The sequence below is a fragment of the Castanea sativa genome, chromosome 6 (assembly GCF_040712315.1).
Source record: "Castanea sativa cultivar Marrone di Chiusa Pesio chromosome 6, ASM4071231v1".
NCBI lineage: Eukaryota > Viridiplantae > Streptophyta > Magnoliopsida > Fagales > Fagaceae > Castanea > Castanea sativa.
Window position 1 is genome coordinate 38,703,102 of NC_134018.1, and position 25,889 is coordinate 38,728,990.

General features: G+C 37.2%; 1 protein-coding gene and 1 long non-coding RNA gene across 3 annotated transcripts; both read left to right on the forward strand.

The window, feature by feature from the left end:
• The first annotated feature begins 9,329 nt into the window (after positions 1-9,329).
• LOC142641166 (uncharacterized) lies at positions 9,330-14,284 on the forward strand. The gene is made up of 2 exons (XR_012845317.1): positions 9,330-10,533; positions 14,019-14,284. It is a non-coding gene; the product is annotated as an uncharacterized LOC142641166 (long non-coding RNA).
• Positions 14,285-17,300: 3,016 nt separating this feature from the next.
• Positions 17,301-23,166, forward strand: LOC142637846 (uncharacterized). Of its 2 annotated transcripts, XM_075811800.1 has the most exons (6): positions 17,301-17,575; positions 17,752-17,931; positions 18,201-18,624; positions 19,318-19,430; positions 21,167-21,271; positions 22,152-23,166. In XM_075811800.1, the coding sequence occupies exons 3-6, from the start codon at positions 18,228-18,230 to the stop codon at positions 22,836-22,838; spliced, it is 1,302 nt and encodes a 433-aa protein (XP_075667915.1). In that variant the 5' UTR covers positions 17,301-17,575; positions 17,752-17,931; positions 18,201-18,227; the 3' UTR covers positions 22,839-23,166. The 2 variants fall into 2 exon arrangements, with proteins under 2 accessions (XP_075667915.1, XP_075667914.1); XM_075811799.1 differs by lacking the exon at positions 17,752-17,931 and having other exon boundaries at positions 18,154-18,624.
• The last annotated feature ends 2,723 nt before the right edge of the window (positions 23,167-25,889 follow it).

Below are 25,889 nucleotides of genomic sequence, written 5' to 3' on the forward strand. Positions count from 1 at the left end.
ACATTTGAAGTTACTGTTCTTAAGAATCAAACAAAAACTTGGTTAAGTGTAGTCCTCGGACCACAAACTTTGTGGAAATTGATGTCTTGTCATTTGTTAAACAGAACCTTAGTTATGCCGGGTTCTCGGACCTCCTACTTTGGGGAAATTAACATTTGAAGTTACTGTTCTTAAGAATCAAACAGAAACTTGGTTAAGTGTAGTCCTCGAACCACAAACCTTGTGGAAATTGATGTCTTGTTATTTGTTAAACAGAACCTTAGTTATGCCAGGTCATCGGACCTCTTACTTTGGGGAAATTAACATTTGAAGTTACTGTTCTTAAGAATCAAACAGAAACTTGGTTAAGTGTAGTCCTCGAACCACAAACCTTGTGGAAATTGATGTCTTGTCATTTGTTAAACAGAACCTTAGTTATGCCGGGTCCTCGAACCTCCTACTTTGGGGAAATTAACATTTGAAGTTACTGTTCTTAAGAATCAAACAGAAACTTGGTTAAGTGTAGTCCTCGGACCACAAACCTTGTGGAAATTGATGTCTTGTCATTTGTTAAACAAAACCTTAGTTATGCAGTGTGCTCGGACCTCCTACTTTGGGGAAATTAACATTTGAAGTTCCTGTTCTTAAGAATCAAACAAACTTGGTTAAGTGTAGTCTTCGGACCACAAACCTTGTGGAAATTGATGTCTTGTCATTTGTTAAACGGAACCTTAGTTATAATGGGGTGCTCGGACCTCCTACTTTGGGGAAATTAACATTTGAGTTTCTTAAGAATCAAACGAAACTTGGTTAAGTGTAGTCCTCAACCACAAACCTTGTGGAAATTGATGTCTTGTCATTTGTTAAACAACCTTAGTTATGCGGGTCCTCGGACCTCCTACTTTGGGGAAATTAACATTCAAGCCATCGTTCTTAAGAATCAAACAGAAACTTGGTTAAGTGTAGTCCTCGAACCACAAACCTTGTGGAAATTGATGTCTTTTCATTTGTTAAACAGAACCTTAGTTATGCCGGGTCCTCGGACCTCCTACTTTGGGGAAATTAACATTTGAAGTTACTGTTCTTAAGAATCAAACAGAAACTTGGTTAAGTGTAGTCCTCGGACCACAAACCTTGTGGAAATTCATGTCTTGTCATTTGTTAAACAGAACCTTAGTTATGCCGGGTCCTCGAACCTCCTATTTTGGGGAAATTAACATTTGAAGTTACTGTTCTTAAGAATCAAACAGAAACTTGGTTAAGTGTAGTCCTCGGACCACAAACCTTGTGGAAATTGATGTCTTGTCATTTGTTAAACAAAACCTTAGTTATGCCGGGTGCTCGGACCTCCTACTTTGGGGAAATTAACATTTGAAGTTACTGTTCTTAAGAATCAAACAGAAACTTGGTTAAGTGTAGTCTTCGGACCACAAACCTTGTGGAAATTGATGTCTTGTCATTTGTTAAACAGAACCTTAGTTATGCCGGGTCCTCGGACCTCCTACTTTGGGGAAATTAACATTTGAAGTTACTGTTCTTAAGAATCAAACAGAAACTTGGTTAAGTGTAGTCCTCGGACCACAAACCTTGTGGAAATTGATGTCTTGTCATTTGTTAAACAGAACCTTAGTTATGCCGGGTCCTCGGACCTCTTACTTTGGGGAAATTAACATTTGAAGTTACTGTTCTTAAGAATCAAATAGAAACTTGGTTAAGTGTAGTCCTCGGACCACAAACCTTGTGGAAATTGATGTCTTGTCATTTGTTAAACAGAACCTTAGTTATGCCGGGTCCTCGGACCTCCTACTTTAGGGAAATTTACATTTGAAGTTACTGTTCTTAAGAATCAAACATAAACTTGGTTAAGTGTAGTCCTCGAACCACAAACCTTTTGGAAATTGATGTCTTGTCATTTGTTAAACAGAACCTTAGTTATACCAGGTCCTCGGACCTCCTACTTTGGGGAAATTAACATTTTAAGTTACTGTTCTTAAGAATCAAACAGAAACTTGGTTAAGTGTAGTCTTCGGACCACAAACCTTGTGGAAATTGATGTCTTGTCATCTATTAAACAGAACCTTAGTTATGCTGAGTCCTCGGACCTCCTACTTTGGGGAAATTAACATTTGAAGTTACCGTTCTTAAGAATCAAACAGAAACTTGGTTAAATGTAGTCCTCGGACCACAAACCTTGTGGAAATTGATGTCTTGTCATTTGTTAAACAGAACCTTAGTTATGCCGGGTCCTCAGACCTCCTACTTTGGAGAAATTAACATTTGAAGTTACCGTTCTTAAGAATCAAACAGAAACTTGGTTAAATGTAGTCCTCGGACTACAAACCTTGTGAAAATTGATGTCTTGTCATTTGTTAAACAGAACCTTAGTTATGCCGGGTCCTCGGACCTCCTACTTTGGGGAAATTAACATTTGAAGTTACCGTTCTTAAGAATCAAACAGAAACTTGGTTAAGTGTAGTCCTCGGACCACAAACCTTTTGGAAAATGATGTCTTGTCATTTATTAAACAGAACCTTAGTTATACCGGGTCCTCGGACCTCCTACTTTGGGGAAATTAACATTTGAAGTTACTGTTCTTAAGAATCAAATAGAAACTTGGTTAAGTGTAGTCCTCGGACCACAAACCTTGTGGAAATTGATGTCTTGTCATTTGTTAAACAGAACCTTAGTTATGCCGGGTCCTCGGACCTCCTACTTTGGGAAAATTAACATTTGAAGTTACTGTTCTTAAGAATCAAACAGAAACTTGGTTAAGTGTTGTCCTCGAACCACAAACCTTGTGGAAATTGATGTCTTGTCATTTGTTAAACAGAACCTTAGTTATGCCAGGTCATCGGACCTCTTACTTTGGGGAAATTAACATTTGAAGTTACTGTTCTTAAGAATCAAACAGAAACTTGGTTAAGTGTAGTCCTCGGACCACAAACCTTATGGAAATTGATGTCTTGTCATTTGTTAAACAGAACCTTAGTTATGCGGGGTCCTCGGACCTCCTACTTTGGAGAAATTAACATTTGAAGTTACTGTTCTTAAGAATCAAACATAAACTTGGTTAAGTGTAGTCCTCGGACCACAAACCTTATGGAAATTGATGTCTTGTCATTTGTTAAACAGAACCTTAGTTATACCGGGTCCTCGGACCTTCTACTTTGGGGAAATTAACATTTGAAGTTACTGTTCTTAAGAATCAAACAGAAACTTGGTTAAGTGTAGTCCTCGGACCACAAACCTTGTGGAAATTGATGTCTTGTCATTTGTTAAACAGAACCTTAGTTATGCCGGGTCCTCGGACCTCCTACTTTGGGGAAATTAACATTTGAAGTTACTGTTCTTAAGAATCAAACAGAAACTTGGTTAACTATAGTCCTCGGACCACAAACCTTGTGGAAATTGATATCTTAGCATCTGTCAGCCAGAACTTTAGTTATACCGGGTCTTCGGACTTTCTACTTTGATAAATTTAATAGTTAAAGTTGCTATTCTTAATATCTTGTTACGGTTCTTGTTTCTATTACATGTTTTGTGGAAATCAGCATCTTACTATTCAATAATTCAGATTTTAAGTTCTGTGTCTTTAAATGTTAAGTAAATTTATCTAAGGAATGGTCCTCGGACCTTGCATCCCATTAAAAACGATGCCACAGATTATAAGGCATTGTTTAACTAAGGCATTGCTTGGTATCCAAACTAAGTCACCCTCTATCAGGTTCTTAAGTATTTTTCTATGCCAGGCAAACATGCGCATGAATGTATGGGGGTTATAATTGTGCAATCCCTGCCTTTAACTGTGTCTTCATGAGAATTCTCATGACAAAAAAAAATAATAAATAAATATAAAAAAGGGGGTAGAACAAATATAAAATAGAAGAAAGTTGTACAAAGATTGTCTTTTATTAATAATTTTTGGCATACATTACATGCTAAATTCTGGTTATAAAGAAAGAGAAGTCCTAGGCGAGCCCCTAAACTTTTGGAGGGGGATTTTGCTGAGAAGTGCTGGACGCCTCGATATTTCTTAGCTCCAACTCAAAGGAAGACAAAACTTGTTTCCCTTTGTCTATTGCATTTGTTGGAGGGGCATTGAGCTCCACAATTTGGCTTAAGCCTTTCTCGGCATCCCCACTCCCTTCCATCTCTTTGTTGGAACCTGAAGGCTCTGTAGGATCTGGAACGAGCTTTGGGGCAGTAGGAGGAAGAGCAGGAAGAGTTGCCTCAGGGGCAGGAGCAACAGTAGGAGTCTCTTCTATTTCCTGTATTTCCGGGGGAAGCCAAATGTTCTCGGACTTCCTCGGCCTCCGAGGCCGAAGGAACACCGCTACACTTAGGGCTTCCCGTAGACTTGCCGACGCATTCCCGGCACAAAGCCGCGAAAGCCTCCGTCCAGTGTTCCTCCTCGTTGCAGCAGCTACCCCTTCTTCATAACTCGCCCGCTTGGCGGCCTCCATAGAGCGTTTGAATGCGCCGGCTTCTTCCTTCGGGCGCGCAAGCTCCCTCTCCAATTCCGAGCGCTCCCTCTCGGCTTGGGCTAGTCGTCATCTTTGCCCCGGAGAAGCTTGCGCTGCCCTTCTATTTGAGTCTTCATCGTCTTCGTCGGCTGGCCTCGGCACCATCTCTTTCTCTTTTAAGATCAGCCACCTAAGGAGACGAGTTTCTCATTTTCTGCAAGGGCTTAGCCTAGGGACTTCGCCCATTCGAATGTCAAGCTCCGGTCGGCCTTCTTCCGAGAAGTCTTCTACAAACTTCTCGGCTACAAAGACTTCTTGAACGGCCTACATAAAGTGTTAAGAAATTAGATGTAGCAAAACACTTCTCATTGATCCGGTATTATGAAGAAGGAAATGTTCATGAAAAATTAAAACTTACTGTGGCTAACTCCTTTTTAAGGACAGAATTGTTGGGGTTGACTCATTCTCTCCAAGGTTTCCGTATCCTTGCGGGGCGAAGTGGGCGCTCCAACGCATCGGCTGTGTGGTGGGCATGGCATTGTTGGATTGCCCTAATACTAGATCGGCAGAAATTGTGCACCGTCCGGTTTAAGGTCGAGAGACCATGTGGCCGGTGCTCGGCGCACTTCGGCCACATCACGGATCTCCCACTCTCAACCGAGCGAGCCCTGCCTTTGCCTTTATCTAGCCTGGCTATTTGAGTTGGCTGCGGCTGTTGTTTCGGTCTTTTTTGTTTTTCGCCGGCAGTCTCCTCGGCCTCCCCCTTCCTTTTCTTTCTTGGCTCTTCAGCTGGAAGCTTGGGTTCGGCTGGAGGAGGGGGAGGTGGCAAGGACGGAAGAGCTTGGGACCCTCCTGTTTTCTTCTGGGCGACTTTTTCGCCTCTTTTGGTCAGAAGGCCGTGAAGTCTGTCCATGTCCTCCTCGGATTTGACTGGGGGGTGGGCAACAACGAACCCTTCAACTCCTGAGGCCTCGGTGGGCTCTTCGTCCTTGTCAGAAAGTACGACGAATAGATTTCCTCGAGGTCTTTCGATGTCCTCAAGGTTGAAGTTGTCTATTTCGTCGTCGAGTGTATGTGAAGAGGACACCTGCTCCTTCGGGATGGCAGTTGCTTGGGAGTGTGTTGAGAGGGGGGTTGCCGCGATAGGACGGTTGTACAAAATGGTGTTGGGGTCGTCGGGAAGTTCTTGGTCAGCTAAGAAGTGCGGCCTGGCCACATGGATCCTTCTTCGCCTTCGGTCACCCGCGATTATTGCGTTTTCGATCTCTTGAAAATCCGAGGAGACTGGCTTGTACCCAAGAATCAAATGAGCCGCCCTAAGTTGTAAGTCTTCGTTGACGAACACTTCAGAGCGTAGTACTCGATTCAAATCGGCAACGTTGCAGTGGCTTAAGCGGGGGCGCACGTTTTGCTTTTCTGCAAAGAGAAACATCAAAATAAGTGAACATGGTCAGATACGTAGAACGTATAATAAATTAAAGTCAGACGCTCAAGTAAATGTCAATACATATTCCTAGATTATTTAGGAAGTTAGGGGAAGTTAAATCCTAAGGTGTCGCACATGGATCTCCCCACTCAACAGGACAGTGGGGGCCGTCGTGCCAGTTGCCAGAGACGATTAGATAGTCATCCTTCATGCCTTTATTGGATTTTGGCAAACAAGAGATCAACCTAACTACGCTGGAGCGGGATTTGATGTAATAACCTACTCCAGTGAGTTTGTGGCATTCGTACATAAAAACGACATCATGCCAGGTGAGGTTCAGACCCATCTGCTCATTTAGAGCATCGACGCTTCCTAAAACTCTAAAAACGTTTGAAGCGCACTGATCAGGACACAATCGGTGGTTGCGAAGATACTCCCTGGTTACGGGTTTCATTGGGAGGGTCATCCCACCTTCTACGAAGGCGACCATTGGAATGATGACCTCTCCGGTTTTCCTAGCACCGGCCACGGCTTCCACCGGGCAGTATTCTAGACCTTCGTCGCTGGGAATATGATATTTGGCTCTAAAACCCTCCATCCCCGCGGCGATATCAACTAGACACTTAAATTTACCCATCGAAAAGAAATGAAAGGCTAAGTACTAAGAAAGAGAATGGTTACAAGGTTAGCCGAGGACAGGGTCCGAGGAGAAAGGGTTATGAGAAAAAAAGGAACAGGAACTTACAGACTTGAAGTTGTGCGAGTTTCCACGGATTTGTGCAGACAAAAGGTAGTCATTGATGTTTTGATGGGATTAGCCTCTGGAGAAATAAATGAAGGCGCAGGTTCCCGAAGCGTCACGACGTGCGGGAAGTGGCCTTGAAATTACATTTGTCCCGCCCAAATTTTCATGGAGTAACAAGAACCGTTGGATGCTCATCTCACCGTTGAACGTGAGAGACAAGGTATAACTTACGGTGATAAATGCGCGCGTTTTTGAAAATAAAACCGCCAAGTGGCATCCTCTGGAATGCGAAACGGTTTTCACCTGTGTAGTTATTTATAGAAAGTGTGGGTAAAGTGTCCGTTGGATCAAAACTTTATTTTTTCTCCTCGGATGATGAAAAATAGAGTTTTGAGGGGCTATTGTGGGGGGTGAAAGGACCCAAATGGGCATATGGGCCTTTGGACTGTAGCATAAGGGGCCGACCTGCTCCAGAATTAAACTCTACGAATTGGCCAATACGCCGAGGGTCCAAGGGTGGAGCCGAGGACGAACTTCTCCTCAGACAAGCCCAAGAGAATTCAAAGCTTCATTATGAAGGTCAAAGCTCAACTCTAGAAAGACTAATGGTTAGAGGGGGAAACCCTGAACCTTCTCGATACACCAGTATTAAGGAAAATATCTAGAGCAAAGGCTGCCACCTCCGCATTAAAGACTCTGCACCTACCTCCCTGGCCGCATTAATGGGGAAGTGACCCCTAAACAGTAGGGCAGAAACTTCTAGTCAGGGTCCCAAAAGGCATCTAAAAAAGGGGTATTTAAGGGGGAGGAATAGAAAAGAATAGGGGGATCTCTCTTTTTGGCTCTCTCGTTTACTCTCTCTCTCTAAAGAACAAGAAAAGAAATTAAGGATTGTAACCTATAAGAAAGAAAGAGAAATAATAAAGAAGTAGTCCTCGGCTAGGGTCCGAGGAGATCTGTTTGCAATTTTCGTTCGTTATTTATCTGTATTTGTTTATAAAAGCCTGTTATCAAGCTCCCAGCACTTCTAACCTAGGTTTCAAGCCCACACTCTACGAATTTTATTGTTTAAGGCTCATTGGGCCTGAGCCCATAATCTTCTTTGGGTCCAGGTGCAATTGTGCACTTACAATTATAACATTTGAATAAAAAAATATGATTTATTACATATTTATTAATAAATTATAATAAAGTTATAGTATCAAAGTTTTTTTTTTTTTGAGAGAAAGTTATAGTATCAAGTTGGAGAATAATTTTGTTAGTATTTTAATTTTTATTATAAATATTTTAATATTACTTTAATATGCAATGAAAATGAGTCGCTAAAGAAGTAATGTACTAATTAAATACTATTTTTAAATCCATATATAATATTTAATTTACACCAAGTTTGTGAAAAAATTATTACATATTATAAAACTTATGTTTTACATATAATTTTGTTATGGGTTTGATTTGATTGTGGGATGGATTTTTTTTGTGGGCTCATGGTGGTGGAGGTAAGGGTGGGGGTTGCCGTGGAAGACTAGTAGTGGTGGTGGGGTGGGTTTTTGTTATAGGTCATCTGTGGGTTCTTAATGGTGGAGGTGGGGGATTGTTCACAGTGGTGATGATAGTGGCAGGTGGTTTTTGGGTTTTATATAGGTATTGGGTCATGGTGGGTTTGCTATGATGGTGGGTTTTGGTGTGGTGGTGCCCTTGTCAGTGGTGGTGGTGTGGTTGTGAGAGAGAGACAGTGACAGAAAGTGTTTTTATTATTTTATTGTATAATTTATATTATTTTAATGTGTCTTATGTTAAAATAAAAGTTGGGATGTTGAGTGTATTGTAAAATGGTATGATATCTATACTATTATTTAAGGGGCTTCTCCTGTTTGGATTCCTCATTTTTTTAGTTCAAAAATGTTCCTACACCCCTATGTTTAAGTAAAGAGGAAATTAAAAGACAATTCGGTAAAAATGTAACTCTAACTCCTACTAAAATATTGCCTAAAAAATAAGATTACTCTCCTATTAATTTTTAAATTGACTTATTTATTTATAAATTACATTTTCAAAATAAAAAGTATATATATAAAATAAACAAATTTATTTTATTTTATTTTTTACAAAATAGGACTACTTAACAAAAAAAATCTCATCGCACGCACGAAGCGCATGTGATGAGGCTAGTAATAAATAAAGTTGCTTTTGAAATAACAAAATATAATAGTTTGAAAATAGTGGATGCTAATACTCTAAAGAGTTACAACATAATTTATTAAATCCAAAACAAGATAAGATAATTGAAATCTTCTATATTTAAAAAAAAAAAAAATCAAATAACAATCCAATAAAAAAAAATCCCCAATCATTTTAAATATTTTGCTAAGTATCAAATACAAAACAGGATAATATAATTAAAATCCTCATTCCTCTCAAATCTCAATATATTTTGAAAAAAATAACAAATAACAATCCAATAAAAAAATTATGAAACAGTGAAGCTGGCAACTTTTCTAATATAGTATCATCAATTATATTCACGTGGATCGAGGATGGGACTTTGTGTCCAAATATGGGAAAGTATTTAGTACAAAAAAAAAAAAAAAAACAATACTACAATATTTTTATAATAATAGTTGTTAAATTTTTTCATATTATAAAAATATTATGATGTCTCTAAAATACCACATCACATCAGCGGTATAAAAATCAATAATGGAGTGACATTTGTGCAAAATTCTGCAATAAAACTCTCCCTCTGTTTCAATTTAATTTGGATGATCGGAGGAGAGGTGGTGGCTCCTGGGGAGTGGCGGAGCCATGTCCACGTATCTTCCCGAGGATATGGTCCTCAAAATACTCTCCATGTTACCCGCAAAATCTCTTCTCCGATTCAGACGCGTATGCAAATCTTGGCTCTTTCTCATTGGCGCACCAGATTTCCTCTCCAATTATCTTTTCAACCATTCCATTATCAACAACACCACAACAAACACCACGCCCCATCAACTCCTCCTCGTAAAACGCACTGTTGAATCCACACCCAGAACTCAAACTCGCTCTTACCACACGCTTGCCTTGTTGTCTCAGACAGTTCTTGATCTTCCACAAACCCCACGCGAGCCTAAGATCGTGGGTTCTTGTAATGGCTTGCTTTGTCTCTTTGACCATGATATCTTTGTCTATAACCCCGCCACGTCAGAGCTCAAGGCACTCCCTCCCGCGTCCTACGTGGACAATGTCTGTTTCGGTTTCGATTCCAAACGTAACGAGTTTAAGGTCATGAGGATTCGTTATGTTCCAATACGTGAACCGCCGGTTCTTCAAACGGACCGGGAAGTTCAGGTTCTTCGTCTGAACCGGGAAGCCGAGGTGTATAGTCTAAACAGTGGTTGTTCATGGAGAAAGCTTATCAATGTGGTAGACAATGATGAGGTGCCTTGCTCTTCAACTCCCAGCTGGGCTTATGCAAATGGGGTTTGTTTCTGGTGTGGTTTTAACGACGAGAAGGTTGTTGCTTTCGACGTGAGCGACGAGAAACGACACCGTTGCCGGATGCTATTAGCCTTGCTGGGAATCGCTTTGAGTATGGGAGGACTCTCACGGTGCTAAATGAATTGGTTGCTATGATAATTTTTCCTAAGAAGGAAGAAGAGGAGATTTTTTTTTTTGATATATGGGTTTTGTTTGAGTTTGGTGTTAAGGAGTCATGGACTAGGCTTGTGAGGATAGAAGGATTTTTTGGTTTGGAAAGGCCATTGGGGTTTTGGAAGTACGGACAGTTGTTTGTGGAGAACAGAGAGGCGCAGCTGGTTTTGTGTGACCCTTTCACTCAAGAGTAAGAAATCTTCATGTTGATGGCGTAAAGGGATCGTTACAAGTTTTAGATTACATGCAGAGTTCGATTTCAATCGAGGAGGGTAATAATTCCTGAGGTAAATGGTTCATTCATGCCCTTTTCTTTTGGTTTGCATTTGGTTCTAATTTTTTTTTTTTTTTTTTTTAATTTTGATTTGTGCCATTGTTGTTTTGTTTGAGTAAGGGCCTTGAAATTAACTATATCTGCTTAGTTATGCGTGAACGAATGGATTGGTAGCTTTTTAGATTGGCAATTGCTTTTGTATATAAGGTTCGGAGGCAGAAATAAGATAGGTATAATGACAAGGATTCATTGTTGTGGCCGAATATAAATAAATTCTGCTGGCAGTTTCATATATCTATAGTGAATTTATTGGGCCCTGGCAATTGACGTTTGTGACTTGTCCAAATTTGTACAAACCCATTTGATTAAGCTTCTGTTGATGAATGATAACATTGATTTGAATTAAACAATATCGAGAAGCAATATTTTCCCTGCAAACAAGTCCTAGCCAATGAAAGGTCAATAACATTATAGATGCTATATGAACAAAGCTTTACAATGAGCTGCATACTGTGTTTATACATGGTTCAAAGTCAGGGTAGAAAGACAACAGCTTGGCAATTTTGCTGATATCTGCTTATAGATTTCTTTAGGAGACTTGATCTCATTTATGAAACTGGACTAGATTTTTTTTAAAAGGGTTATGATTTTACATAATTGCTATAGAAATGGTGGTTTGAACATTTACCTTATCTCAGAGATCAAATGTGGTTTAGTTGCTTGGGAGAACATATTCTCTCTGTCTCTCATGCTAGCTAAGGGAACGCAATATTTCCTGGAGATGAGGCATAGAATAATAATTGCTTTAGTAATGCACATCAGTTAGGATCTGCATAGGCATTGGTCTGCAACATTGTGGCTTGTAGAAGACTATGCTCAAATTGCTCTATAGATAATAGTGAATGGCCTCCTGGAGTACAATTGTGTCAAAGTCTCTGACCATGGAGACATCAGATACTTGGTCTGCAATTTGGATTTCTGGTGCTATTCTAGTTGGTGTTCGTGACTGATTCTCTCTCTCTCTCTCTCTTTGGCAATAAAATTCTTATAATTTCATTAAACATAAACTGAAATACAACACATCATAGCAGCCCTTTATGCAGAAATACACGGAGCTTTATCATGAAAAATCTGTGGATCAATACAAGGTGGTGTGTCTTCAGGCCATACTTTCTCCCTGTTTCCATACTGTATGTGCTTGGCTATTAGTCATGCTGCTTGGTTAGCCTCCCTTCATATCAGATTGAAAGAAAATGCAGAAGAAGCTGCTTTTTTTTTTTTTTTCTTTTTTAATTCCTTAAACTAGATGGCTGTAGCTTGCTCCTACATTCTCCAAATTCTTTTACAGCGGAGAAAACCTCACTGTGCAAATGCAATCACCTTCCATCATGATACGACGAAAACCCATATAATAAGCGAACAACATTCCTATTTCCATTGCCAGAGCTTCAATTTCTGGTACTTGGAAAACCCCATTAATTCTATTACACATAGCTGCCATGACATCTCCTTTGGAATCAAACAATGATACCAGTACAATACCAGAAGATTGATCATGTTCATATAAAGAACCATCAATGTATACATTATACCAATCCAAGGGAGGGGGCTTCCAAGAACATCCCTGATTGATACTGAAAGGTTGGGCCTGCGTTACCATAGGACATAATCCACACAATAGCACTTGCACTTCACTATGTATCTGCTGTGGTAAACCACTTCCATCCTCATGAACTATGTTGTTCATGTTTTTCCATAGTGCCCTAGCTATAAATAAGAAAGATCCCACTGCCTCTGAATTGAAGAATTTGAATTCATAATCTGCTCAGCAAGGTCAGTAAAATCCTCCATCTGGCCATCCAATAGCAACAGGTTCCCTATATTCCAAACAGCTTCTGCAATTGGCCATTTTACTAACACGTGAATTACAATCTCATTCTCTAATTAGCAGACATTGACTATTAGGCATTTCTCGTATAGTGTGCTATTTGAGGTTCATCACTATGCTATAATTGTTAGAAATGAATTTTTGAAAAATTCTGTTATTTTGTTTATATTAGAATTTAATTCTAGCTACCAGTTATAGAGTTATTTTATGTTTCCAGAGCGTCTTTGAGTCCACTTGGTGTGTGAGAGATTCTTCTCTATATTGTATGTCTTTCACGGAGTCATGGCTAAGCATCATTATGGATAAAATCAATTTTTCATTAACAAAAAATATTTTCTCTCAATTTGGCTACATCCTTCTCAAACTCTACCAATGGTTGCTATCTACTATCTAGTAATAAAGCTAATTCAGGTCAAGACATTAGAAGATAATCATCAAGCAACTTTAGTTGTTGGCTTCAAATTCTTCTCATGTTTCCCTAATGCGATTATGGCAATGTTCTCATCTTGGTTGAAATTTTAAGAAAAAGGGAAGAGTGCACTTTGCCTTTAAGAAATGGGTGATTCCCAAAGGATGTGGCATGGGAAGTTGGGGCAGAATCTTTGGTCCATTCTTTGCTTGTCCATTATCTCTACACCACTAGATTTAAACATGGCAGGTACAGCTAAGAAAAAATATCATCTTTTTTTCCCTGAAATAAGTAATGCCCAGAGACTTTCAGTGTTATTGGTATATAATGTCTGAGGACTGCGGGTTCTAGAGGCAATTGCTTTGAGAAGAACCTCCCACATTCCCTTTTATAATGAAATCATTTTAGTGTTCCATTAGAGCATTGCTCAATCTTTGTTAATACTTTTGAAGTTTCATTTTCAGGTCTCATGGCGCCTATTGTATTCACCTTGTTTTGTGGTTTCTGTTGCTAAATTTAAAGTGTTGTTTTGTGCATTTTATGTAGTCAATTATTATCCCAAGAAGAACAAATGGTGTCAAGTGAGAAAATCTAGAGGTTGGATGTGCCTTTCATTTCTTTTTTGGATAATTCGATAGTTAGGGGAGGGAAGATTTGAAGAAGGGTTTTGAAATACCATTATTTTTTTAGCTAGCTGTGCTTAACCTAGTTGTTTTTCTCTCAATAAATGTGATCCCTAGTTGTTGAATTGTTTCCAGGATTATATTTTTTCTTGCCACTATTATGATGATGTTTGCGCCTGTCAATGATATGGGTTATTCCTGTATAATAATCTTCCATAAGGAACTCCTAGTTGAAGTCAAGCTTGTTAATTATTTATCACAATTTGCTAAAAAATAAGTTACTTTCATCAAAACCATTTCTTCAATGTTGGAAAGTTAGGTAAGTATGCAACACCTTTCCTCATAACCGTGTCAAGTAAAATTAATTTCTCTATTGTGCAATTGTGCATTATCAGAAGCACAGACTGCTTCTGTTCTCTTGCATCGATCATTCTGGTTTCTAAGTGATTGGTTTAAAACCTAGGTCTATGCAGATAATATATCAGTATTCTTTGTTTTAATTAACAGTAGATTTGTTTGACGATTCTTTTAGTGAGCCCTTCTGACTTCTTTCAGTGTTTCTCCCTCCAATTTTACAGTGCCTAACTAGAGCAGGTTGCAACTTCTAGAACAATTTGTGCACAATGCCTACCCAGGATGTTATTACTCTTGTGGAGATTCTTCTCAATACATTGCCTCTGTTTTTTGTAAAACTACTGGCGCATTCTTATGGAGGCAAGTTTAATCGATCATACTTGTAAAAGTAAGTTATTGTTGCACCACATAACTTATTGTGGGATTTATATTTTTCTAAAACATTCATTGTACTTTTTATTTTTGCTGAATAAACCATTCATTGGATTAATGCCCTATCTTACTTGCCAAATATCAAATCAATTGGCTGGGTTTAGTCATCCCATGCATGTACTCACTTTTTTTCTTATAGATGTACTTCTTTAAACACTGGTTGAGAGTATGAGATGAGAGGAATCTGGTGTGAGGTGAGCTACAGAGAGGTGTTATCCCTTGATTTATCAAAGGGTAAAATTGGGTTTTCAATAAAATGTTTGGACAATTTGGTAATTGAAGACAGCCTCTCAATGGTAATATTGTGAACGCGCATTGACTTTTGCAAAAGCTCTGAAGAGCTGCTTCTGTCAAATTGTGGCTGAAAAGACTAGACCTCGTTAGTTGATTTTAGATAAATAAAATCGATTTTGTACATTACCTGATTACACGATCAAAATTTAATTTCTAGTTGATTTACCACAGTAAAATATGTTACAAAATGACCAATAAAGCAATAAAGATTGACACAAGTCTTTTTGATAACAATGTAAAAAATTAATGGATGCAATCAAAGGTAAAAAAAACACACATCAGGAATTAAACCCTATCTCCAAAGGAAAATTCACCATTAAAGTCGAAGTTTTACTTTAATTAGATTCTCAATTTTTGTTGTTGTTGTTATTGTTTTTTTTTTTTTTTTTTTTTGAGGATAAATCGTCATCATTCAACCACAAAAAGTATACAACTAGAGCAGCCGGTACAAGCTAGAGGAAACACCTCCAATCGAAACCAACAAAAGAGACAACAATACAAAGGCTTCTGCTATATCTAAAGCAGCTGTTATATCCATCTAATTCTCTAATACAGCTAAAATAGAAAACAAAAAAAAGAACAAAAAAAAAGAAAGAATTCCTATAAAATATTAGAAACTCAAGTAAGACCAACAAAATTAGCCTCTAAATATTCTAAAGCAATGAGAAGTAGCGTTTCTGGTTAGGGATGTAGGGTCAGGCCTTGGAATGCCTAGGAGAGCTTCATTCTACTTGTTCCAAATGACCAAATCATCGAGTCAGTTGCAAAAAACATTGTAATTTCTGGCTCTTTTAATTCATTTATAGTTTGGTTTACCACATCCACACAGGATAGATTCGAGCATTGGAACATATTATGTTTGTAAAGTTCCACACCTCTAGTAATTTATATTTATATATTATTAGGCAAAACAGAGAGAAAATTCAATTAAATTTTAATTAAATTCTCAATTTTGCACCACGTGTCCTATTTAATTTTTAATTTTTAATTTTGTGCCAATTGAATTATTGAGTGTGAAAATTAAAGAATCCTAATCTAATTAGATTCTAAATTGGAGTCTAATTTTTTGCTACGTTTTTGATGATGTAAAGAAGATCAGTAGGCTGGATGCTTCGGACTTGAAAGGACTACTTGTTCTCTCTGCAGCTTGAAGAAAGAAAGAAAAGCGAATCAAAGGTGACCGGGGCTACTGGCCGAAAACCCTCCGATGACAAAGTTAGTTTTTCTCTCTATATTATTGGAGTTCCAACTTTCTGGGAGTAAAAAATGAACATACATTCGCCTTGTCTGAATCAGCCTTTATATAGTGTTCTCATAGACGGTTATCGAAATTGGAACCTCTCCTGGATTCAAAGAGGCGCAGGAATTAAACGTAACTTGCATAACCGTTTAGGAGTTATGCTTCTATTTCACAACGGATACCTGGCGGTTATGCATGGGATAAGGAATCATCACATCATATTCGGAGATTTTCCTAAGTATGATACCCTCGTCCTGAAATTCCTTAGTTGAGTGTGCTTTGGTACATGCGCAGGGGCTGTCTCGTCTAACAGACAAATCCCTTCAAGACGAGATTGTCAGCACTCTGGACGAGTGCCTCATTCTCTAGTGGTGCTTATCTCGTCCAGAGCTCTCTTTCCTTGGACGAGGTAGTTGTAGGTAGGTTTCCGAGGGTGTTTACAATTTCAGCCGGGTTATGGACGACTTGGAGATAGGCAAAATCAGTACTATCAGTTTCCATTTATTTTTTTAATTTTTGTGGCAAGTTAATTTTTGGGAAAAAAAAAACTAAAGAGTTAAGATCATATATATATATATATATATATAATGAGAAACCGTTATATATTTTAGAAATATATGATTTAAAAAAAAATATAAGCTAATATTATGTATAATTTGAATCTCTTTTAAAAATAAAAAATATATAAGTGTGATTATTTTTAATTATACCTATACATATGCATGGGCTCCATGTTAATACTTATAAACGTGAGAGAACAACTACCTTGAGCAATGGCCTTTTTTTAATTGCAACAATCTAGTTGTTACCAAATTCTGTCAATCTAGATTTGTTGAGCCTGAAACAGGAAAAACCATTCATTTGGAACCCATGAAATTTGAATTGGGGGGCATAGTCAGTTAGAAAGCTTTTTTCATGGCTTGGGTAATTAGGCCCAGATTTGAGGGACATATAACAGATTATTTAAGGTTATATATGTGTTGTTTTTTCACGTTTTGTAGCTTGCAAATGGGCTACTCATCGGCTCATGGATTTTGCTAAGTATTTTAAGCCCACTTGGCAAGGGTTCAGATCAGGTGCAATTGTAATTAAGGGTTGAGATTGAAGGTTAAAAAAGTAACTTTCAATCTCAACTATTAAATAAAATATATTAAAAGAGAGTTAAAGAGTTAAAGTTAAAAAGTAAAAAAAATTATGAGAGGAAATAAGTGAATTGCACCAGAGGTATTGCACCTGATCCAAATCCACTTGGCAAAACCCACCTCTGGGGCTATGGATAAGCTCAAATAGGCCATACTCTATTCTTTCCCTTCAAAATTTCCATTTCATAGGTTTGGGCTTGGCCTATGTAAAAAAAAGTAATTGGGCTTACACAATATCACACCTTCGAGCCAATCCCATGTACATCTCCATTCTTGTTGTTGTGTGTATAAAAAATAAAAATAAAATAAAAATCCAGGAAAAAATTTTTTTTATATTCAATCTCGGTGATTTTAAAAAATAAACAATAAAAAATTCTTTGCCGTGGTGAGTGAGGGACGAATAAACTGCGGTGTGCAAGTTATTGAAGAAAAAGAGAAGGAGAGAGAGTGTGGAGAAGTGTATAAGAAACGACGCCGGTTTATACGTAAAGAAAACAGAGCTGGATAATCCGTGGTCGTTTCATTGGTAGAGGCGGTCGTAGTCGTAGACAATAAATAAATAAATAAGATCGGAGCCTTCTTCAGAGGAGAGATACACAAAAGAAAAAGCTTGGCTCCCTCCGGGTTAGGAGAAAGGAAATTCCACAGCACGTCGTCGTTTTACTCGTAGCAAGTGAGTTTCTATCTCTCTCTCTCTCTCTCTCTGCTCCGCCAAAACCAATCTTAATCTCTCTATATTTGTATCAATTATTATTTCATTTTCCTATAAATTAAGAACTCACTCACTTATATAACTGCGTAAAAAGTTTGCCCTAACTCTCTCTCTTTCAACACCACTTATTAATTCAGCTTATCAGTATTCAAGTGCCCGACGGTGACTTTAGATTTTCAACAGGCATAGTGTAGGGAAGTTGCTATTTGCTACTCATATACAACTTATTAGATTCCAGGATAGTGCTGGAGTGAGTGAAATGTGCTCATTTTTGTTGCATTTTCACCCAATTTGCTGATTACAATTTTGTTGGGTATTAGAAGAGTTTGTGTTGGTATGACATTTTTTTTTTTAAAATCCGCGAGTCTGCGGGCACAGCGGGACAATATCATGCGTGTGAAAGCTCAGGGCGTGACTGTTGGAATATTACATTGCCTTCTCTATGTCTAGAAATTTGTATACCAATTTATGGTTGAAAAGGAATTTAGTTCTTAGCAGCTAGCTAACAGTTTTTGCTGTATATTGTTTGTGATTCTTAGGTTTCTATGTTGCAAGGGGGAGAATTAAAACTTAAATGTCAGCGTGCTAGAAAAGTGTAAAGTATTTATTTGTAATGGATGTAAAGTCTCTAGCAAAGTCAAAGAGGGCTCACACTCAAAGCCATAGTAAAAGGCCCCATGGCTCTCATACAAAACAGAAATCAATAACCCCGTCTGATGGAACTAACGATGCCGGAAGGGCAAAGAAGCCTTTGGGAAAGCAAGTTCCAGAGAAACCCCATCGGTCTCAGGGTGCATCTAGACTTCCCACAAACTGGGACCGCTACGAGGAAGAATTTGATTCAGGGTCTGAAGATCCGTCCGTCAGTAACAGCACTAGTCAACCTTCTGATGTTATTTTGCCAAAGAGTAAAGGAGCAGACTATTGTCACTTGATTGCTGAGGCTCAGTCTCAATCTCAGTCAAATTTATACATGGATAGCTTTCCTTCTTTGGATGATGTTATGCCTGGTGTGTCCTTGCTTCTTTTTGATTCTTAGCTGTAATTTTTTTTTTTATGTCATTTAAGAAATTTTAGCTGTTTATATTGGCCTATACTGGGCTGTTTACGTAACTCAGATCTAGCATTTTTATCCAATTAAAAGTTTCCATATCTATCATGTTCTTATATTTTGGTTTTCATCGCTTTGATCAGACATTTTTGTGGAAATAAGCACCCGTAGCCATAGGTTTGTTACTGTTAATGAAATATTTTTCTTTATCTTCATAAGGTGGTGTAATTAGTATCTGATGATTCACTTAAAACTATTTTCGTAATGTTTTTCAGTACTCTTAAAAATTTCTTTGTTGCGATTAATTTCTGTACATATCTGATTCTGGAAGTGAATATTACTCGTGGCATGTAAATTTGGCCTATTTGTAAGATATTAATTGATTATGCCACAGGAAGTTTGCAAGTCCATTCCCTTCCTGATCAGTATATTTGAGACAAACTCTGACATGGTTACCATTTCCTGTTCCTCAGATAATTAATCTTTCCATCAGTTGCTGTGGGTTATATCTTTTTCTATAAAGCAGGAAATTGAAAAACAAAGTAGCTATATTTACTTATCCATTGGCTTTCACTGTCGCTGCTTAATAAATAGATGGTGTTAAGGTTTCAATTTGAAGCACTTGTTATAAAATTAATGGCTAATTTGACAGGAGAATTAAATCAGGGACTAGGCCCAATGCTGTCAGTTAGGGGAGAGGGCATTCTATCTTGGATTGGAAATGATAATTTTGTTGTAGAAGACAAGACAGCTGCAACTCATGAGGTAGTTTTTATTCCCCACCTTCTTTTTTGCCCCATTATCTCTTTGGAACAAGGGAAACGATTTCAAAAACTGAGAGAAAAGGAGAGCTTGGGCATTTTATTCCCATTTTAGAGAGTCTCAGAAACACGTTTGCCTGCTTGATTATACATTATTTATGTTCAATTCAGTTGTTTAGTCACTGTTGTGAGTAGAGGCATGACTCTCTCTCTCTCTTTGAGAATTGATTTGGTTTTCTTGACTTGAAAATGACCCTAACTTATTGCTCTTGACACTGGATTGTTCCCCATCTTAGTAATTCAAATGAATTCCTTTTGCAATTTGATTGTCAAGAATACTTGAATGCCACAAACACACCAATAAATGCTTGTGTGTTCCTTTTTTTTGTTAAATTTTTTTTTACACAAGATAGAAATTCTACTCTAATCTAATCTAAATGTATATGGGCGTGAGTCTCCCTCTTGGAGACTTGAATTCCGGCCCTTGCCCCCCACAGCCTACAAACACTTATACTTGTGGAGTGACCATCACACCAAGGGTGTGCAGTGGTTATGTGCTTGTGTTAAAGACCTAATTGTTATCTAAGAAAGTGAAAAATTAAACATTGCATTTATTTTAGAGTCATTTTAATTAATTGGATATGCAATACATCAGGCCGCAATGTAATTCCAGGTTGAGGTCGGGTTCGGTTGTTGAAATACCACAAAGTTTATAGGATTTACTTTACATTGTCTTTCATGTCTACCATGGGTTTTCTTGTGGGATTTTTTATAGCATGAAGCTATGTTGGAGTCTTCCTTAAATAAAAGGGGACAAGGGGGTAGTACATTCCTCACAATAAAGAAATGACATTGCCTGTTGAGTGGCACTGGAACGGTTGGCATTTCTGTCTACCATAGGTGTGCCTTTTTTTTTGGTATGAAGGTTTAACTCTGGGAATTTGAACTTCTAAGCATCAGAATCTGTGTATAACTGAACCTCCTGACTACGTGTGCTTGTGGAGGGTTTAGGGTTTAGGAGGTTTTTTGATCTAGGATTTAGAGTTGTTGAAGAAGGGGTTATAGGGTTGTGTTAGGAATTAAAAGGGGTTTGATGAGTTTTTTGATGGCTAAATTGGTAGAAAAAAATATGTGGGATTTTAGGGGTTTCAGAGGTAAAAGAAAGGGCTTGATTTGGGGTTGTAAGGAAGAAGGAAATAAGAGAATTTTTGGTGCTCAGGGTGTTCACCATAACTTATTAAATAAAACCCCCCCATTAAAAACTTTTTTAACCCTTGGAGACATTTAGCTAGACCTTTACAACCACACTCCACAAGTAGTAACAATGTTGCTTGGACGCTTTAAAGATGTGCTAGATACATTAGTCTGACCCAATGCAGCATGGCAAGTGAGGCATGGGGTATATCGTATATGTTCTGTACATTTGTTCCTTCTTTCCAGTGTATAAAATTCTATAGCATGTCAAAGCAAGAGGTAAAAAAGAGAGAAGGGAATCTAACTTGTATAATCATGGGGGGATAGAAAAATAATAATGAAGCAACACATGTTCTTATAAATATGATAGGCAAGCCAAATTGTGCTTTGCAATTCCATTTTAAGCGATGCACTTTTTATTGTTATTGTTTTATTAGAGATTTGCTTCAGGCCACCTGTGGCTGTTATGTAAAATTTAGTTGGCTAACATGCTCCTCCAACCTTTTTTTTCTTTCTTCTTTCCAACCTGGGTGGTTAATCGTACAGGCATCATTTCTCTCCTTGAATTTGCATGCTCTTGCTGAACAACTTGCGAAAATAGACTTATCACAGAGGCTATTCATTGAAGCAAATCTATTACCACCTGAGCTGGTATGTTTGATTTTCCATTGTGTTATTGAAAATTATTTGGTGACTCTGTAGCAAGTTTTATAATGACTACATGAAGAGTAAAACTAGCATCTATTAGTATTAACAAAATATAAACAAAAGATAACTGTTTTAGTTTTTAACATTTCAACTCAATCATCTATCAAAATTGGACCTCAACGTTCTTTTAATTCCCAAAAATCACCTATGCTTGATTTTGTTGCAAATTCCACAGAAATTTCCCTTTCAATGTACAAAACCAAAGAATTTGTTAGAAAATCATCTACCTCCTTTCCTAAATTTCAAAATGACAATAGCATTCTTTAAGGCTCTATTTGGTGAGAAATCTTCAGTGTTAAAAGAACAAAAAAAGATGAGTATTAGATTGGAAAGAATCTTGTTTGTTTCAACTGTTGTTTGGGGAAACCTTTTGGAGTAATTAAGAAGGAATTTGTTGGCGCCAAGAGCCACGTAGCTCAACTAGCATCTCCTGGTGTTCTAATGGAGATGTCCAGGATTCATATCCACCTTCTCCCATTGTAACTATCAAATTATCCCAAAAAAAGAAGGAATTTGCTGGCAACATTTAGATTTGGCTGTCCAGAGACAATAGGACATGTATGTTAGCAATTATACTATTCCTAAAATGTTTCAGTGGAAATAAACCTGAAGTCAATTAAACATTTATACTATTGTTTAGTACAATTCTTCAAACTCATGTTTGCAAATCAACGATTTTCAATTTGTGGTATGACCATAAAAAGGGGCATATATGAACTTCATGTCAAAACTTTTGATATCTTCATAATATCTGAGATGCCCTTGGTTTTTATTCTAAAGAAGTCAATGTTGTATGTTACATCTCACACACTTTATACATCAGTGCACAGAGGGAATAGAGACAAGCAGATGTCAAGAATCTAACCAGATGCAAACATGTTATAGTCAAGCATCCACAACAATATCTGAAAAATTTTCTGAGAAGTTTAAGATTGAAGATCGAAGTTCCGAAGTTACATCATCTGGCTCCTCTGGAAGTAGCACAAATCAAACCTTGTCTGGCCGTGAGTCGATTTCAGTGAAGTGCATTGATGTTGATCTCAGAGAAATTGGCAAATCTACTCAAAATGAAGCATCGCAATCAACAGCAGAACACAGTGTGAAGGCTGTTTTGAAGCATCACAATCAAAAGAAACTCTCCACAATTGAGGCAGCAGATGCAGAGGAGGAATTGGATATGCTTCTAGACTCTTATGGAGAGACCAAGAAGGCTTTTAATTCCTCTGATTTTAGGTCCAATAACCCCTTTCCTGTTTCACAAAAAGAAGTTTATGTGGCTCCATCACTTTCAAAGATAGGGCCAGATTCATCTAAAACTTCGTCAGGTATTGCTAATCTTGACGATGCACTTGATGACTTACTTGAGGAAACATCAAATCTGATGAACCAAACTGGTTTATCGCAGCCCCTAGAAGAAAAGGCTGTCCATCGAGTTCAGACTTCTTCCTCACACTCTGGAACCAAGTCCAAAGTTTTAGATGAATTTGATTCATGGTTGGATACAATTTGATGTAGGTTTGAAATTCTTACCCATCTAACCTAAGATCTTGTGTTAAATTTGTGTTCAAGGTTAGCTCTGCCCTTACCTTCCAAGTAAAATTCATCTAATGGTCCATGGTTCTTAAAAAGAAACAATTTGAGGAAGTTCAATTGTGCAAAATGATATTCCAGATACGCGGCATACGCCTATGCGATATGATGGGAAACAACCTGTATACCCGCATAATTTGGTTAAACTTGTACGAGGGTCTTGGTGTTGAAAATTTTAAACCAAAAACCCCCAGATATCCTAGGAAAAACACTACACCCTGGAATACATATTTTTCTCTGGTTATAAACATGAAAGGTGGTCTTATATTTATTCTTCCCTGAACGTATTAAGATTTTTTTATTTGGTATACTATTAAGCTGCCTTGTTAAAGTAAACATAACTTTTCAGGCAAAACAGTAGATTCTTTTTTTATTTTTCATTTGATACACTCACATAAAAAAAAAAATACTCAGTGTTGTTGAGTCATTTCACATCAGTAAAGTGTGATATTGAGAAAGAATTTATCATTTGCTCCGTGACATTAATTGCCGTATGCAGTTTTGGTGTTGGCGTGTAAGTGTATTCTCTTACGTCATTTTCTTTTCCTATATATGTGTGTGTTTATCAAATAAAAAAATATATTCAGTGTTGTCAAGTCATCCCACATCGGTAAGGTGTGATATTAAGAAGAGGTCTTGCTTCGTGACACTAACTGCCGCATGCAGTTTTGGTGTTGATGTGTAAGTGTATTTTCTTATATCATCTTCCTTCTCCTAAATATATATGACAATAGATTCTTTTGATCAAAGCAAAAGGCATCGTTGATATAAATGGTATATTTTCAAACCCATGGAAATTTATGTATAAGATCCATTGAAGTAAAATAATTACCAAGCTTCCAAAACTTTGGAGCAGAGGCTGTGTATCCAAAATAATGTAATTAATGTGTTGCTAGAAATATTTCAAGCACCGCAATCGCTTTCACCCAACCAAATTACATGAACAAACAAAAATCCATCGTCTTTCTATAATTTCTACACCATAGAAGAAGAATTGGAAATTGTTAGCAATAATGATGATTGTTACTTGCGAACTGGGAGAAGGAGAGGAGGAAATACCAGCCAGTGAAGCTACCAAAAACTCCTTCTGATCCTTATCTCTCAGAGGATCCTCCTCTTTCTTCCCAGCATTGCAAAGACAGGCAACGGTGGTGGCTGTATAATCCCCATTTTCTAGATCCTCTCCAACCCTATCCTACTCTGGCATGAAAGGAGATAGCATTTGCATAAGTTCATACAAATTTATTTATTTATTTATTTGTGTTTATTTTAGCATAAAAAACCACAGTTTTCTTAATTGTTTCTCCTTCACATACGACAAATCACTATCTACTCTCTTCTTTTGTTATAGTAATAGGTAAAGAAATAATAAAAAATTAAATGTAAAATGAATAGTGCTATTGTCAATTTACATGGTTACTATAATAATCATGTATTTTTATACAACTTTGCATGGATTGATGTGGGTGAGTTTTGAACTTATTTATTGGTTAAAATGTGACACTTTTTCTATTATACAAATACTAATGAGTCTAACAATACTATTTAACAATTTTCTATATGATAATAACATGTTTTGTTTTATTCAAGTCTAAGAACTTTATTATATTTGGTCACTTTATTTTTATGAGGTCATACAAATAATTTATTCAGAAACAAGTTAATTTTTTTTAGCATGTTAATATTTTATTTAGGTCAATTTTTTTGGGGCATGTTAATATTTTATTGTGAATTATTAATTGCTGAATTATTTAGAAATTCACTAGCATGACATTTGTCCTTTGACAGTTGTCCCAGTATGTTGAATCTCGGGGATCCAAAATAAATTTGTGACTTTTCCAAGGGTTTCAGAAATACAATAATCATTCATCCTGGATTAAAATATCTTAGATTTTATAGGATATTCTACTAAATAAATTTCTTGGACTATTTTTTTTAATAATAAATGGATCAAATAATAATGCCACATCATTAATTTAATAACAAAACCTAAAAATAACGATGCCATGTCAACTAATTAAAATAAACAAATTGACATTTCAAATTTTTTAAAATTTTAAAAACTTTAACAACACAGATCTAAAACCTAATCTCAAAGCTGTGACTCTTGCCGGAGGTTCAAAAACACCAATCTAAAACACAACCTCACAGCCCTGACTCTCGCTAGGCATAAATTGTGTAATCAGTGTCCACCAATTTCATGATCATACTCATAGTAGATCCTTAATTTTATGATTACGTTTCAACTTTTGGTGTCATCATTAACTTTCTTCTTTTCTCTTTCTTTGTTCTTCTTTTATTAATTTCCTTTCTTTTTTCTTTATGGCTTGAAGTTGATTTTGTTAGCATATGATAGTGATAGGGGTCACATCATAAAATTGTGCATCCTCCCTTATATAATAACACTCACTTAGTAGATGGTGTCACGTTATATAATTTTATTCTTTATGTTTGTATTGGTGATTCCCAATCTAACAACTTCATCATACACAATAAGGGTCTAATAGTGCTATCAAAGCCAGGTTTAAGAGGGAAAAAACACTCCACAACCACAACCACAACCACCACCACCACCATCACCCACAACCTATAATCACTTTATTGAATTGTTGAAATTAATTTTTCAAACAATTTGTAGTCAGTTATTAGGCTTAGTGACATTAGTGTCGTAAAGTCACAATTTGTACCTAAGCCCAATAATAGAAGGGTATAGACCCAAAGAACCTAATACAATAAATTTGTAGAGAGTGGGTTCTAGATCTAATTGCTTATGGGCTTAGTTAACAACGGTAATAGCTCAAGATCACAAAACAATACTGATGAACAAGTTTATATGATGAAAAACTGTCATTGGACTCAAGGCGAGGAGCTAGTTCTTATATTCCTTACTTCTTAAAGGATGATTACAAAAATATCCAGTCTACAGTGTTTTCTATCTTTCTCTCCGATCCCCCTTTTCTAAATGTCCTCC

Bases quoted from the DNA above. Each gene is read 5' to 3' on its own strand.
- LOC142637846 (XM_075811800.1), top strand. From the start codon at position 18,228: ATGGATGTAAAGTCTCTAGCAAAGTCAAAGAGGGCTCACACTCAAAGC. The intron at 18,625-19,317 runs GTGTGTCCTTGC...CTAATTTGACAG, and splicing joins TTTGGATGATGTTATGCCTG to GAGAATTAAATCAGGGACTA. The intron at 21,272-22,151 runs GTATGTTTGATT...TTTATACATCAG, and splicing joins ATCTATTACCACCTGAGCTG to TGCACAGAGGGAATAGAGAC.